This window comes from Cebidichthys violaceus, unplaced genomic scaffold (assembly GCF_023349555.1).
Source record: "Cebidichthys violaceus isolate CVI_PGR_0920_01 unplaced genomic scaffold, fCebVio1.0.p SCAF_7, whole genome shotgun sequence".
Classification (NCBI taxonomy): domain Eukaryota; kingdom Metazoa; phylum Chordata; class Actinopteri; order Perciformes; family Stichaeidae; genus Cebidichthys; species Cebidichthys violaceus.
The window spans coordinates 2,808,360-2,825,503 of record NW_027176927.1 but is presented as its reverse complement, the minus strand read 5'-3'; the positions used below and the strand labels follow the sequence as shown (position 1 = coordinate 2,825,503).

Below are 17,144 nucleotides of genomic sequence, written 5' to 3'. Positions count from 1 at the left end.
TTGCTTTTGCTTTGTAAACTCTGTTTTTAAAGGTGCTATATAAATAAAGTTAAATATTATTGTTGTCAGATGAACAGGTATGGACATGAATCAATCTAAGTTGTAATATTTTTAACGTAGCCATGGTGAGTGGTCTGGTAGGGTTAAAATAAGGCCCAACAAAAATAATGGCAGTGTCATCAGGAGACTTAACCATGTAGTTGGTTTCCTGTGCAGCTGGTGCGTTATTTAAATGAGCTGTCCCCGGGGGACTCACTGTTTTTATGGTCATGGGTGCATGGGTTATTGATAAATGGGTTTATATTCAGTTGCTGCAGTGTTTCTGGGAGGAAAGAAGGCTGTTAACTGACATTTACAACCAGCAGTTACTGGCATGTGGTAAAGATGTTTATTCATTATGAACTACTGTTACACAGTATGTTAAGTTCCTCTCTGGTGTCACTGTAAAAACTGGTGGGAGTCTAGGTGAGGACAAGCATCAAGCTCATGCGTCCCATGATAAAACTACAATGACTGTGTGACTGAGTGGCTTTCTTAATGATAAACCTGAATTGTTATTATACGTTAAAGAAATTTCAATAAAAAGCACACCTCAAAGCAAACTTTAAAGTAATCAATCTCTTTAATTTACATTCTCTAAGAAAAAAACCAGTAACAACACCTATTTAGAAAAGCAATATTCCCCAAGCAGGTAATCTTTAAACATTTAAATGTGTATCTCAATCTTTAGGCCTGCAGTACAAATAAGACCAGCAGACCCGCAGCAAGGCACAAGAACGTGTAATTCAGTTGCATGGGCAGTTGGCCAAACAGTGATGAGCCTAATCCTAGACTTACAATGATTGGAGGTACACACTGAAAAACATTCTTATTTTAGGTTCAGACATACTGTATCCTTTGCTCTATAAACTGCCTTGTATTGTATAAACAAATGCAAATGTTGAGCCTCTTCTATCACAATGTCAACACAGTTGAACACAATTTACATAACTGATTAAATCATTATTGGCTGGAGAAAAGTTTGCAAACAGTGAATGAAAAACATCAAAATCTATGGCAATTCTTTTGCAGACAAAATCCTGTCGAGCCAGGTACAAAAACTATGAATGTCTTTTTGAGAAAATATATAATCACTATCAATATTATACATTGATTAGTGGTGTCCAAGATCAAGCAAAGAGCTGCTGTAATGTATAGAAATATCTTGACTGCAAAATGTTGAATGAGCAACATATTAAATGTACAGTTATCCTCATAGTAACAGTCTCATATGGTGTCAGTATTGTAGATCTGTTGGCTGTAGTACAATGAAAGACAGTAGAGCATAACCTTTGACTCCATACAGTTTGGTCCCATGTCAGATCAGGGTCTTTTGTAGAGTGCTGCATTGGCTAAACAGCGATGTTTTTATGTCAACATGAACTACAGTGTACTTATTGTTGACATTCTAATCAAGACACGGCTCAAAAACAACAAGCCTGCTTTTCTAAAATGATTTCTCTTCTAACCCACTCAAAACATTCTTCATTTGCATAAGTATAAGGTACAAGCTCATTTGATCTATGATATGATTTTCTCTTGCTACTTCAAAAATGTGAAATTAAGTAGTATTTTTTTTTTTTTTAATCAATTCTGCAAGATAAGAGTAAAATTCCCCCTAAACATATAAAGCAATAAATCATTTTAACATAAATCCAACTTCTTATGAGAAACAACAATTCACCCTTAAACAGTGCTTCTACTAGGTATGACTTCTATCCTGATGTGGAAAATCGTTCTGTCAAGTCAAGTCAGTTCCTAAACTGAAATTAAGGCATTAAAAAGAGTCTTAATCTGCATTCATGAATCCATTGTGGTGGATAAAATCACCTAATGATTCAGATCCCATAACAACACAGAAGAAAATTAAGATTCTCAGCACCCTGCTTCACTGCTCAAGTATTCTGTCCTCTCCTTCTTTATGGTCCTGTTCCGTCTCCTCATGCGTGTCACCTTGCTCCCCGTTGCTCTGGAACTTGTCATTGGCCCATTTGGGGCTGTTGGTGTTGGGGCCCCCGGTGGCTTTGCGGACGATGAATCGCGCCCTTCCACGCGAGAAGCTTCCCCGTCCTCTCCCTCGGTTGTCCACCATCTTGCACTCTGCCTCCCGTTCTCTGTCGTCGTGCTGGGAGGGAAAAAAAGGATGGAGGTGTGTCAAGACAACAGTTGCAAAAAGGACAAACTTGTGCTAGATTGGACCGAACGACACCATGTAGTTAATTCAAACATGATTGGGAAAGAGATCCACCCTACCAAGTAGTATTTCCTGCTCTTGGGAGTGTACTCTGGGTCCCAGTCTTCATTTTTTGGCTGTACAGCCATGTTTGCCATCATGTTACTATGTGAACAGTTTCCCTGATAATTGGCTCCGTTCCAGCTCCTTCCACGAATACGAACTTGCTGTAGTTGGACAAAAAGACAAGGAATTGAAATGAAGAAAAATCATTGATTCAAATGCATGGTGTAACTTGACACAGTCATTCCTCCGTCAATCCAACATCATATGTTAAACTTACAAATCCACCACGTGGCCTTCCTCTTTCAGCTGGTCCTGGTGACTCTGCTTGACCCAGTTGTGCCCTGTCAATGCCTTTATCTTTGGGATCAGACTTGCCATGGGGCAAGTCTTCTTTTTGGGACTTAGAGGACGAGGAAGATGAGGACGAACTTGAGCGAGAGCGCTTCTTCTGACTTTTCCTACAAGAGAAATGGCACATGCAAAATCCTTCATGGTCAACTCTTTATCATGCAGGGTAGATGAACAACAGTATTAAAAACATTTGAAGATAATTGGAAACAATACAGGGCAGTCGCACATACTTTGATCTTTCGCTCGATTTGGATAACTTTTCCACAGATCTGTCTCTACTAGAATCTGGGGAATCTCCCACATCTCCTCCTCGATCCTGATTATTATCTCTGTCATGGATGGAATATTTTTTACGGCGCTCGATATCCAAACGAAGGTCCATTGGGTCACCCATCAGTTTTTCCCCGCCATCCTAATAAAATCAAAAACAGAACACAGTGTCGTGGACAGACTTTGGATTAGCATTTAGATGTTATCAATCTGCTCTCAGCCAAGCTGGTTTTTAGACTAAACAGTGAGGTCCATGGGTAAAAGAGGGAAAACCCTGATATCAGACAGCTGGCATGAATAAAAGCAAGCTGTTGTGGAGTGAATTTTCCAGTGCACTTAAAGGGCAAAACCAGAAGTTTTGCATGTTTAAGAATCACCTTAAAATCTGAACCATTCTCCAAAGCATATGTTTTTAGATTGTTTTTTTTCTGCCTTCAAAGCAGCTATTTAAATATGGTAGGAAAATAAACTTGAAAATAATTAACAATTTGCTTCAGATAGGCAATCCATCACTGTCAATATGTAGTCGGCTGTTTTCTGTGTTAAAGTTATTCCACGGTTAAACTCCAAATGGGTCTCATTTGAAAACCTCCTTACTGGGCATTCAAATGCTTGTGGGGAAAGTCCAGTGTCCGAGGCTGAATGGGTGTAATGTGCCATCATTGATAACCCATGTAGGATCATTTAAAACAATCTGGGCTTCATCGCTTTCTCCCAGCACCAGCATATTTCACATCATCCTTGCTTGTATGTCTTCCATGTGTAACATTACGTCCAGCGGCCAATCCCCACATTTTGACCATCAGACCTTAGGAGACATGGCGCTTTCAAGAATTCAAAGTGTTTTCAAAACAATCCACCAATGTGCACAGTGATGTATTTCCTGTTTCAAACAAGTTTAAAGTCACTGTGAGTTAATTATCACACTGTTCTGACATGAAGTGAAACCCATAGCTGCTTGGGAGTTGGGAAACCAATCTAGAAACTTTGAGGTATGCTTTGGGAAATAGTTTTGTGTCCCTACTTAAAAATATACACAGTTCGTAGTTGTTGAGCAACTGCATGACAAAACGACCAGCATGGTTCTTTAACAATAGTGAAAGAAAAAAGAAGATTCATGCTAATTTAAGTTTACTCACTTTAATATATTTTAGTAGTATTTGCGCCTCATGTTTGACCATGTGCCCATGCGCATCAATAAAGAAATATTGTGAGTGTTTACTCAGAAAGTTAAGCACGTAAATAGAAGCACAGGTGCATAAAGTGCTTGCGGTTGGTTAATTCCGTTCCTTATTTTTTAAAGAATACTTACGAAGACAATTGCTTAGAGTCCTTTGAACAGCTTTGGCACAGTGGCTTCCATTTCTGAACTTATATGATTCATTAGCCTTGGTCAGGCTTGTGCCCACAGTCTAAGCAATTCACCATGTTTGAAGGCGATATATAACAAACAACAAAGTCAAAGTGCCTTATTCAGCATTTGCATTTCTTAGACTCTGCATCTCCCCTCAAGGAAAGCCACAGCCTTTCAGAGAGTTCAGTCTAAAGGCATCTGGCTTGCGCACTCGTTTGCTGTTGTTTGATTTTTCCAACGTACTTCATTTTGCAAAATGTTCAGTCACCTTGTAAGTGCCATCCTCTGAGCTTTTCATCGCCTCAAAAAGTTGAGAGTGTTTCTTAAAAGCTCTTGGTGAAACATCAATTCTCCTGTGAGAAGGAAACACAGTTAAGACAAGATGATTGAATGCACGTAGCAAAGGAACGACGGTACGAGTGCCAAAACGACAAACTGTGAGCTACATTCAACTGCGAAGACGACACAAAACAGACAAAGGAAAAAGATGGTGGGAAAGTAAACCTGACCTCCACCGAGCATGAGAACAAATAAGCCAAGATAGTTGTTGTTTTTTTTATTTTCAGGTAGGAAAGGTGAGAGAAATACCTGAAAGCTGTTAAAAGAGGAGGTGAAGCCACAGCACACTGAAGGTGAGAGGGTCACTCAATAGGCGACTCTACCTGTGTATCTCTGGGCTTTTTCTTGGCTTCATCATTTCCTTCTCTGCAGCTCGTCTTTGGTACATGGTGAATCGCTCGTTTAGAGTCATTCCAGAGGATGGAAAGTGCTGAGCTGTGCAGGGACACGGTAAAAACAGCCGTTAAAGTAGTAAGTGCATCTACTGTCTGTGACTTTTTCCATCCAACTGTGACGCTGCATTGAATTTAATATTCCCATGTGACACAAGATTTTATATAATGTAGGAAGTAAAACATTAGTAAGTGCTTAAGGCCTTGTTTTACAGTCCCCTAAAAAGCGTCATGCTTTGGTTTGCAGAGAAACTGCAATTGTCATTCATTTGTTTTTCACAAATTTGAAGGTTACAATGCTGAGTGTGGCTCAATTCAATGGTTAAATCTTACTACACTAAACATGTAGAGCGATTTGTCCCTTTTAAAAAAAGCTATTATTAGATTACTTCACTGTAATAATGACAGCAAAAGAGGTGAGGACTCACCTTTAGTGTGGTGAACAATGGTGACAATATGTTGAGCAAACAGCTCGGAGGGACTCCTCTGTGACGGAGCAGCTTGAACATGTTGAAAGATGGAGCGAAACTCCTGATCCTTTTTTGAGGACTGCACAAGATCTTGAGACAACTGTCGCTCCTCAGCTAAAATATCAGAAGACCTGAAAATTAAAAAAAAAAAAAAAACTCAGGTCTGTTGCTTTTTGGTTAAAAAAAAATTGTCCAAAAAACAGAAAGCTTGTCCTTCAATGACATAAAACAAAATTAAAACGAGTAAACCATTTCAGATTTTTTTTTTTAAGATATAACATTTTTGTTAGGAATCAGTATATCATAAGTTTAGTATTAGCTACTGTTGCAATGTCTTCATCGGGACGTACAGATAAGACTTATGGCTCACTGAGGAAACACCCAGTATCATTATGTGACGCTCACCTCATCAGGCTTTCTCCAAGGAAATCCATTCTGACATTTAATTTTGTTTCTTGTTTCCTTGAGGACATGAAATGTGAGTCCTCTCCCCTGAGCTCTTTGTCAGAGCTCCTCCTTGGTGGTGGTGTAGGAGATGAGATGGGGGGAGATTTTGCCATCTTCCTGGCTTTAACAACCATGTCTGGGGACAGTCCCTCACATTTTCCCGCCAACTCCCTCTTGGCGAGGGCAGCAGCAATGGCCGCTGCTTTCTCCTGCTTTCGAGCGAGGTATATGTCCTCTGACATGGCGTCGAGGTCACTGTTTGCTACCTGTGAGTAGGCCACATTCTGCCATTTGCCAAAGCATTCATCAAACAGTTCCCGGGCTGAGTGAGTGATCTTTATCTTTGTCTTAAAGGACTCGTCCCCGTTGTGCCAGTCTTTGTGAAGAGACTTTGAATAAGGCTTGATTATCGCCTCCTCCTCTTCCTCCCCGTCAGCAGACAGAAAAGGAGAAGCTTTCAAAAAGCTTTTCAGAGACACTTCACCATCAATGTCCTCTCTGTACTTTCTTGACAGTGAGTCAGAGATATTTGCTGATGTTTTGGCCTTCATTTTCCCTTCCTCCATGTCCACATCATTTGCTTCTGTGGTCTTGCCATTTTCAAAAGCTTTAGCTTTTTTTTTTTGCTCCTCCAAAAACCTAAACAATGACAAGAGATAAAGAGCTGCATCTAACTGGGCATGCAACTTGTGAGACAACTGCAGAAATTAAAAATCAAATTAGAGCATTTTCAAATATAAAATACTTATCTGACACAATTTTTCCCCTGGTGTTTTAGAAAATTTTATTTGTAAAGGCCCTAATTTGACATTTACATTATTTGCCTTAAGGCCAATATTTGTAATCCCCTTAAATAACATTTAATTTGAGTCTGTTATGATAACCACACGTGACTACCCAGGATAAAATTACATAAAAAGTGTGGTCTTAAAAAAAAGGCACATGAAGATCATTCAAGCAATAATTCATCACATTGTATCTGTAAATGTTTAAAGTTTCCATAGTCTAATAAAACAATTTGAAAAAAGAAGAGTGAAATCAGTCTTACTGTTTGAAGGCAACGGATATTGCTGTTTTATCTCCATCCAGGTATTCCTCGTTGGAGAAGAAGTCATAGCTTGAAAGCATTGGATTTAGACCTTCATGTGGGCTTTTTTTGGTTGACGATGAACTACTACACACCATCTTCCAGGAGGGGGCACCATTGCCGATGTCGTTTGTGATCTTAGGGGAAGGACTTGACTGGTTTGTAGTTTGGTTGTTCTGACCAACAATAACAACAGAGCTTGCCAGAGGACTCGTTCTCTTTGGACTGCTTCTGCAGTCTGTCAGGCTCTGCCATTTCCCCTCACTTTTCCCACTGCATGTTCCTTCTTTGGCATCTCCTGCCAACACCTCGATGAGCTCCACTGGCTCCTCATCTCCCCCTCCTCCCTTTTGGACCTCCTTGGAGACAGAAAACTCCTCTTTCACATCTTTGGAGTTCTGGTTAGTCTGCAACAAGGATGGCTTCCATTTGGGAGAGGAGGAGTGTGAGGAAGAGGAAGAATGCTGCGAGTGTCTGGATAATGGCGAAGAGGACCGGTCAGAGTGGTGAGAGTGACCACGAGGGGGGCTTCCTGAGCGTTGCTGGAGGTTGTGAGAGCGTCCTCGTGAATGGTTCTGCTGCAGTTGCTGCTGCTGATGCTGTTGCTGTTGCTGCTGTTGTTGCTGCTGTTGTTGCTGTTGATGTTTTTGAGGGTACTGCTTGTAATTCTTCCAGTTGGGGCGGAAGTTGTTGTTATTGTTATAGCCACCACGCTGGTAGCGTCCACGTGGGAAGTAGCCCCGCCCTCGGCCCCTGAAGTTGTACGGCCTACGGAAGCCGCGCTGGTATCCCCGGAACTCACGACCATTCTGGTATCCCCTCTGATATTTCTTCTCCCGGTTATGAGATGGAGAGTGAGATCTTGACCATGACCGAGACCTAGAGCTGTGAACAAAAGCAAAGAGGAAACGCAAGCAAATAGTTATCATGTAATACACAAATTAAGATGAATAGATATACACAACAAAACGTTTTTTTGAGGTTTCTGAGGAATGTACTACAATCTAATGCATGGCTTCCTGAATCTGTAACTCACAGACTCTTCACTAAACTCCTAACATCGATCTGAGACTCTCTCACAAAATGTAACATTTACTGGGCAGAGAGACGGATTCAGACAAAAAAATACAACTTAGATTGCCACTTAATTAAACCAGTCCGTTTGAAAAGCAGAGATTTCACATTGTGGTGCAGAGCCAAAATGCAAGGTCAGACTAGGCCACATGGTGGCTCTGCTGCACTTCTGATAAAAGGCCTCGTGTCGCTCTACAGCCCGACCCTTAATAAACACAGTCTGTAGATTATACCCGTCTTCAGTGATTTAAATCAGTCCAACATGCTCTTTTTAACCTATGTCAACACAATATCCACAACTTTCCACGAACAGCTTTGAGATTATGAATGTTGCAAATCTACTGCAATACATCAAACCAGTTCTGTTATTTTTCTGTTCGTGTTTTCTCTACAGCAACTGTACATCTTCAGCAACCTTTCGACAACTGTCAATAAATAAAAAGAATCTCCTCAGCTGGTTTTCCAATTAGAATCTTAATATAGTATAAAGACCTTCTGAAATGTGAAAGTATATCTACAAATACATACAGAGCTTATTGCAGAACAATCATCTAAATGGACAGGGCAGCGCAGAACCACATTACATGCAAATACATGCTAAAGCCATATAAAAAGGCTAAAAAAAGACTCACCTAGTATGTTTTTGCATTGGAATACAGAGTGAGCAAAGAAAGCAGCGCACTGAGCCGCACTGCACACTCACATTGCGAGCCACAGATACTTTGTCTCGTCTGGCCAACTATGGTAGAGCAGAAAGTCACATGGACCATTTGAGAGAGAAAAAAAAATCTCCTACTTCAATCCTTTGACTCCATGCTTGCCAGCTATACAGTTTAGTGAGACATTTTTACTATGCTGACTGTTCATCCAAGATACGATCAACATCTTAATGTGGTCCTAATATATAAAATACACTATGATTTCTCTGATTAAACATGAAATAAGTCACTTAGGAAAGTCTAAAGTAAGTGTTTTGCTGCAGTCTGCATCTGTTTAACTACTGATGTGATTCATTAAGATATGCTGACAGTGAAAGGGGAGTCAAGAAGAAAAGGTTTGTGTTTAGTCTTCAGGCCTGAAAACCTGTTGGAGCTGTGTTTTTCCGACAAGACGTAGGGAAATAATATGTGTGAGAATTTTTTGGTGTGTTTGTATTTGAATCTGTGTATATACACATTATGCTAATGTGGGCATTCAGACTTGCACAGTGTGACCACAAACTCATTTGCACATGAGAAGGTGGGCACAGGAAGAGTAAACCATTAGATTCCTTCTCCTTGTCTCTTACTCATGCTAATTTTAATATGTGCTACAACACTGCCAGTAAAAATGAGCCGCACTACCATTTTATTATTTTATTACCAAGTCATTCTGCTAGAAATAGCGAAGGCATCAGCGTGAAGCCTGACTTTTTCTTGAAAACACACATCATATCCAGCAGATAACCTCACAACCAGAACATTTCTATTTAAGCAAACCAACCAACAACAACAACCAACGCTGCCCTCTTGATTAAATATTTTCATAGCCGATGAGGTCGACTAATATGAAAATGTTTTCCCACGAATTGCAAACCGCAATAAAGTTTGCTCCTACTTAAGTAAATTCCCAAACCGGCAGCTGACCTCTTTCTAAAGCATCAATTTCCTCTTGATACCGAAGCCGAAGTGAAGAGTTAGAGTCCAACCCAAATCCATTAATACGCTACATGCTGCACCAGCTCTCCAGAGTTCATGAGAACCAAAGTAATAAAGTCCAGGACAAGACAAGACGGTCTTGCAGATGGAAATCAATAAATATGCAGCTAACAGGACACACTGACTATAACTGAACACAAAGCTGCCTGTTGACATCCCCACTGTCACAAATAATCTACCTGCATACATATTTTATGTCAAATCTTACCAGCACGATGCATGGTCAGCTCTGTGAGATAAGATTTACTAGATACAATTTGAGTGGAAAAGGAGCTTAGCAGGAAATACAGGATGATTGATACTGGTGTCTGTGCGTAACAAGGCAGCACTTTACCAGCTGCACCTGCTGCTAGTTTTTTCTTTTCTTCATCACAGTCATTCATACTTTCAACATTAGGTGGGTCAAGGCATTCTTCATACATATGTGCTAAATACTATCTTTTTCAAGAATCCGTGATTAAACCTTGTTTGAATGATTCTGTGTCTGGCAACAAAGAGGCATCTCCAACAATGAAGCAAAATGCAGTTGATCTTGACCACAGAAAAACAACACAGTCAATAGATTGTTCAGAAAGGAGGATCGTTCATAAAACGGGACTCTACCGGTGGTGGCGCTTCCTGGACCGGGATCTGGTGCGACTTCTGGAGCGGGAGGTGGAGCGGGATCTTGACCGGGACCTGGAGCGGCTCCGGGATCTGGAGCGGCTCCGGGACCTCGAGGCGGATTTTGTGGCTCTGGACATCACTGCAGCCAGCCCACCTCAAACTGTCGCACAAAAGAGTTGTACAGCTGGGTAAGGATTTTGTAAAAGGTAAACAATATATTTAACAAAAAAGGTTATTCAATTACCTTTTTTAAGGCATTGGCTGCATAGAATAGATATTAATCTTTAACAATTATCACTGAAGAAAAATAAAAGATATATATAAAGTGAGGCAAGAGTAGAAAATTCAAGAAATTCAATATCCAACAGAGATGAGTCATCCGAGATACACTTCAAAAGCAGTCTTAATGGAAAAGCTGAGTGAAGAGACAGAACAGCTGTGGATAAGGAAGAAGGCAATAGTGTAGGGCATCCAAACAGAACCAGTTTTATTTGGCCGCTGGTCATTTGCATAGAGGGCAGTCGTATGTCAGTCATCTGACTACTTGTTGAGCCCACTCTAAAATACAAAAACAAAGTTCCAGCTATCAGTTAGATATGCTATACTTTACCACGACTGTAGTATACTTTAAATTGGGTGATGTTGTGAAAAAACCTGTGACAGAAATGTTCGTTCTGTAGTCTCTGTGTTCACATGAAAAAAAAAAAAAAAAAAGTTCAAATAAGGTGACAAAAGCAAAGCCAGCATGTTCAATTCTATTTTTCATTTTTGAATGATTTGCCCATACATATGAGACAAGTACCTACAATCAACTCCAAACCTCGCCACCTATGCACACTTTCAATACACTGTAGTTTCGTGAACTTGGCCACTGAGATGTGTCAACAAGAGAAAATTAAAGATGTGAACAGATGTGGCATAAAATATTCAGCACAAATGACTGAGCTGATAAGTTTAAGGAAGTAATTACCGACCATATATCTATGCCTCTGAAATAGAATGCAAAGCTGCTAAATACTGTATATTTTCACACCACAAATGTTTTCTTTACAAGAATTTAATAAAAAATTACGAAGAAAGAAGAGTGGTCCAATTCAGTTTTTTCTTTTTTTCTTTTAAATGCCTCACTAAATGGGGAAGTAGTTGATTTCCTCTGTAGCCAGTTCACCACATCACATTTGCATTTGGTTTACGATCTGCTGTGAATCTGCTACGAGGCTGCATGCTCTTAGTACACTTTTTACAGTATACTTTTCACTTCAAGGTACGTTTCGTCTCTTCTACTCTCTATTGCAAGGCGTCCAGTTCTTTCCAAGGTCCACATGGCATTATCTGTGACACATGATCCTCGGACTACAGGACGTGCCAGGGATCAAATAAATGTTCTTTCATGATGAGAGTCATCTTCAGGGTCTTTGGACAGAGGAAATTGCCGACTGCACATGACGGGGATTTAAAAACCAGCGCACGCTATCACATGAGGGTCCCAGTGTGCATCCGTAGCTACTATTTTGGAGAGCACTGAAATGTATCCATCTTCCCCCGCCTCCACCTCATGCTCTATGAACTTCCCACTCTCCCCATTCCTGGCAGCTTGTTGTTTTTGGCTTTTAGAGAATAATTTCCTGAGGTTCCAGCCTCAACAGACCGTCGGTTTAGCTTGTACTGCACATTTCAAGAATGGCATTCAGATGTGCCCCTTTCCAGCACATGGTAGCTAAACCGTAAAATAAATAAATTGTACCAGTCTTCTTAATTTTGCTTTATATACCAGGGGAAGTTGGCCTTGAAGGTTGAAAATGTAAAGGAGCAGTGTGTAATATTAAGCAGGATGTATTGGCAGAAGTGGAACATAATATTCATAACGATATTTTCTTCAGTGTATAATCACCTGAAACTAAGAATCGTTTTTTGTTACCTTAGAATGAGCCATTTATATCTAAATACGTAGCTAGTCGTCTTCAAGGACTCTGTCGTGTTGCAGTGCCATGTTTCTACAGTAGCCCAGAATGGACAAACTCTAAAGAGGGCCATTCAAGTTTTTACGTAACGTGAAGGCCACCGTAGTTCTCTGATCCGCTTGGAAAGGGAGGGGTGAGCGGAGGGGTATTCAATTGGTTGCAATTTGCAACTTTACCACTAGATGTTACTAAATCTTATACACTGCTCCTTAAATTGTATTGGATTATTCTACATTTGTTGTAGTTGCTGTAATGAAATGTTTAAAACCAACAGATCTGTGATTTAGACAATTTTCATATGGCTGAAAAGCATCAGAAACTGTCAATACAGAGCTGTGCTATCCCAGTCAAAGGAGTATTGCATTATGACTTAATATACAGTAGATGGCTGTAAAAGAGTGCAACTAAAGTGCCTCCTTGCCTTCTTTGTTCATTATAAGAACTAGTTGGTAGAATCGAGCAGTGGGATCCGTTTCGATAGCTTTTCTCTAAAGGCTTGACTGATAACCAGCTGCAGCTGTTCCGGCAGCACACTGTGTGGGCGGCAGCCTAATCACCGAGATTTCAGCCTCTCTGAAAGGCTGTGTTAAGCTCAGTCTTTAATCACTCATGACTAGATTTGCGTACCCAAACGCAGTCGCTGTGTAAACACATGTGTCTTACTATACTTGTGAGGACTTTTAGTTGTCCTTAATGTTTGCTTTTTCACCTTTACTCCATCTGAAGCACTGAACTAACCACTTCATCAACTGCCAACCTCATCCGTGTGCTTGTCACTACACTGTCAACTCTACAGTTGATGATGCATTCACAGATGGCAGCAGCAGGAACAACAACATCTTTCCTGGTTTAAAATCTAACTCCAGGCTTCCAGGGGGTTTTCTGAGATTTGTCACTGGGTGTCCTTGTTATTGATTATCTAATGCTTGTATCAACGGGTGTGAGATTTTGAGATGGATAATATTGGTATTATAATGTTATTTGACCAAAGATGAACTTCCCTCACAAAAGTATCACCTTGAAGTTATTTGACTGGTATTTTAATGGACAATCTTGGTCACCTTATTTTACCACGAACAAACTAGAAAAGTTGGTCTTCAACATTGCAGGATTGAAAACACAAAGTTTGGTGAGTAGACACGTTTTAAATAGTAAATCAGAATTAAACTGATAATGCTTCGCAAGGATAGAAGTTCCAGAACACACACACACAAACACACACACACTTGATTAAGAGCCCCCCTTGTGAGTATGGAGTGACAGCTGTATAATCCTCATCAGCTGTTTATTTCATGTTAGGGCAAAAGTAGCTCTGATCAACAATGGTCCAGCAACTCGATACTTAGCTCAAAGCATATGAAAAGAAACACTCCGCTCATCAACTGCCCTATCATTAAGACTTGGATGCCACAGTGGCAGCTGGAATCACACTTGCTATCTATATGTCCCCCTGAGACACCCCGCTCGCTATTTCAGAAAAGCCACAGCAACTGTCACTGGCACAATCTTTGGTTATTGAAATGTGGCAGTCCCTCTTAGTGCTCCCTCAAGACACTTCTCATGCTGAGGCAGTTAATGGATAGCAAAGCCGCTGGCCGAGCTGTTCAACACAAGATAAACCTTTCCACTTCCTTCGTGGGTAATTAAATTTAAAAAAAAAACAACTTCTTCTGAATAGCCTGATTCATTCAGTTATGCCTGAATGCGTATAAGCTGAGTTTTGTTTGTCTTCAGGGAGCTACTGTAACTGCTAAAGAGACAAATGGATGACCTCATGCAGAGAGTTCCTGATACATTAATCTTTGCTAATCGCCTACAATGACAGATGAGAACACCATTCAGCTTGGTACTGAACTTGGGTGAATGTTTAATGATAACAGTTATCAGCAGTTGCAACTAACTTTTTCCTAACTAAGGCAGTTCAATATCACTCAGCAGGATTTATGCTGCTTTTTCGTTGATTAGTTCTATTTGGAAACGTTCATAATCAACAGTTTGTTAAAGGTATAGCGTCTGCCACTTCACGATTTCTCGGCTACTTTTGCCTGGAAAATGTCACACAGCTAAGTGTCTCTGAGGCATTCTCACACCGACGTGCTTCTCAGCTGTCTGTCATCACCATGTTTGTGGAACTCTGCTGCATTAAAAAGAGGGGACTCATCAGCTAAATATCCTCTCTATTTTGGTTGGTTGGGAACACCTAGCCAATGATGAGAGGACATAGGCTTACATTTCCTAAACACATAGAGTCGTTTGTGTTTTCCTGCGCCTTTAAGTCTCTGCATGAAGCATTTAGAAACGGTTGGTGTTAATCAAGTTAATTATAGGTGGCATGTTGTATAACCAGAATGCTTTCATTTTCTGCTGTAGGTACTCCAGTTTTGCAGATATTGAAATGTTCTGCTTCTTGGGACTACCTATGTCAATATTGGCAACACTTCCAAGCCACATACAGACACATTTACAGTACAATGAATACATGATCAGTAAGTCTACAAAGAAGGTGGCTTACACACAAGTGAAAACAAAACACAATGATCTTTAATGCTACTGTAAGTGCAATATGGGCACACCTTTTTATTGGGTGTGTACTTTAGTGCTCCTGGTGTTTGTTTTAGAGGGTCAACCTCTACCAGGCCCAACAGGAAATCACATGATAATGTTTTTAAACTTTGTTTTTTGCATCACTGGACGCCAGAAATAGTGTCATGTTGGACCACGAAACCCATTTAGATGAGCATTTACAGGAAACTCTAAAGTTTACCTCAAGTTTAAGAGACAATTCTTGCTGCTGTGTATGACATGTTGGGCTTGGTTCAAGATTTTAACTGTTTACAGTAGGTGGAGTGACAGTTTGGTGAAACCTGCAATCACAACAGTCATTGGGCTAACCACTAAAAACAACTGGCAAAGTTAAACAACTCCTATATTGAGTTCCTCCTTCAGTCCTCCGGTGGTCCAACGAGTGCACTTTAAAAAGCCCTAAACCGTTAAACAAAGTTCAAGATGTAAACGTTGACTAAGGCTACGGCTGCTGAGCTTCTAGCAAATGATTCAACCCTTAGGCTACTTCACACATATTTTCACTACACTTGGTCAAATGACATAACCTTAATCCAAAGGAAACCATATCAAAGCCAGTCGGGTCATGTCCTGGACAGGATAGCCAGTGCATCCTCCTGGAGTTCCCTCATGCGCATCCATAGACTGAGGAGTGCATCCAAACGCATAATGACGCATCATTCAGCGTGACGGAAAATAATAAATCGATAAAGGAATACGCACTCAACGTCACCGGAGGACCTCATTCAGAACGACGTCTCCCTCTGAGGGTCACACAATGTACTTTTGCTACATTTCTTGTCACTATTTGTGCGCATTTAATTTCGAGGCTTATTATTATTTTGGCATGGATGATCCCTGTGCTGCGCAACGATCGTTTTCCATGTTGCTGCCAGCCATACAATTATTGTCTTTACATGTATTTCCACTTTCGACCATTATATAAAATATTAAATGGAGAAAAAAACTAAACTACTCACCGGTGAGCGTTGTCTTTAAGTGTTGTCGCGTCACATTCAGGCAGCGCGGTGTAATATTGCAGAAACAAGTTAAAGACGATTTCTCCCTTGTCTTCTGCGTGTCTGCGCAGTTGCGCCTAGCGTATGTCAAGCGTGTGCGTACTGTGTGAGCGTGTACGTGTGTGTGTGTGTGTGTGTGTGTGTGTGTGTGTATGTGTGTCGGCTGGAGTCTGCAGTGTTCAGAGAAAAGGGGGTGTGACCGCCCCGTGCGGCTCAGAGGTTCACGTTTCCTTCCGCGTTCACATCGCCGTGAACGGGAGTAAGCCGTGTATCAGAAACACAATCGGTGAATAAGTCCTCCGTCCTTTAATGACATCATTCTGTCAAAGAAGCCTTTTAATCCCCGATGAAAACGCACTGTAGTAACATTGCTGTCCCTACAGGGAGCAGCTACTGTGGATAGCTACTGTGTCTGTTATAGCCTACTGGTGTTAAGCAACATTTATCATAGTGATATTGTGAAATTATTATATTCCCATTTGTTTATTATTAATAGAATGGCATTTCTTTGTTCCTTTTGGTTCTGCGCCAGCTAGCCTATGGACAGCACATTCTTTGTAGTAAAGTCCAGTTTTCATTTGTTCTTGGCCTATTTGCATTTTTCATTGTATAAGGTAGACCTGTGCAATTTAATGCAATTCAGTAAAACAGACCTGTCAGGTGTGGAGTCATTGTGACTAGGTCTTGAGTCGACTGGAGTCACTGTTTTGATGTCTTGCAACTTGACAAAGACTTGACTTGGATATAGAATGTAAAGACTTGTGAATTGACTTAAGACTTGTCATGTGTTCATTTAATGCTTTCAGTTTGTTTAATAAATATAAAATAATAACAATATTCAAGTTTAAAGTAAGTCATTTGTTTTTTTCTTTTGATTATGTTGTAGTCTGGCAGTCAGTATTTCACTCTTGAACAGTGATGGGGAGGGAATATTTTTTGGATTGAGAAGAAATTTAAAAATAACTAAACTTATGAAGTTATTTGTTTTTGTTTGATTATATTTATTTCATTAAATATCAATAATTATAATGCAAATTCAATTAATTGTCATACTTTTTGAACAATTGGCCAATAATAAGTTCAAACAAGTACTAATATTGTCTTGTTTCATTTTATAAAGGTTGAATACTGCAGTCTTACCTGCAGTTAATCAACACATATGAGAGTGTCAACAAAAACTGAACATTATAGGCAAAAGCAGACTTTTAGACTGTATAATTGTGTCTATTAGAGTGGC

The 17,144-nt window shown here is 40.2% G+C and overlaps 1 protein-coding gene across 3 annotated transcripts; it reads right to left on the bottom strand.

Moving 5' to 3' along the window:
- Positions 1 to 603: 603 nt before the first annotated feature.
- On the bottom strand, positions 604 to 16,022 carry thrap3a (thyroid hormone receptor associated protein 3a). 3 transcript variants are annotated; one of them, XM_068735919.1, is made up of 11 exons: positions 15,869 to 16,022; positions 10,363 to 10,525; positions 6,950 to 7,873; positions 5,860 to 6,540; positions 5,413 to 5,585; positions 4,916 to 5,027; positions 4,522 to 4,606; positions 2,860 to 3,041; positions 2,556 to 2,736; positions 2,293 to 2,439; positions 604 to 2,164 (listed from the first exon to the last, which is right to left on the bottom strand). In XM_068735919.1, exons 2-11 carry the CDS (start codon positions 10,500 to 10,502, stop codon positions 1,928 to 1,930), a joined length of 2,862 nt encoding a protein of 953 aa, XP_068592020.1. In that variant the 5' UTR covers positions 10,503 to 10,525; positions 15,869 to 16,022; the 3' UTR covers positions 604 to 1,927. The 3 variants fall into 3 exon arrangements, with proteins under 3 accessions (XP_068592020.1, XP_068592021.1, XP_068592022.1); XM_068735920.1 differs by lacking the exon at positions 15,869 to 16,022 and adding an exon at positions 10,610 to 10,831; XM_068735921.1 differs by lacking the exons at positions 10,363 to 10,525; positions 15,869 to 16,022 and adding an exon at positions 8,695 to 8,769.
- Between the last annotated feature and the right edge of the window lie 1,122 nt (positions 16,023 to 17,144).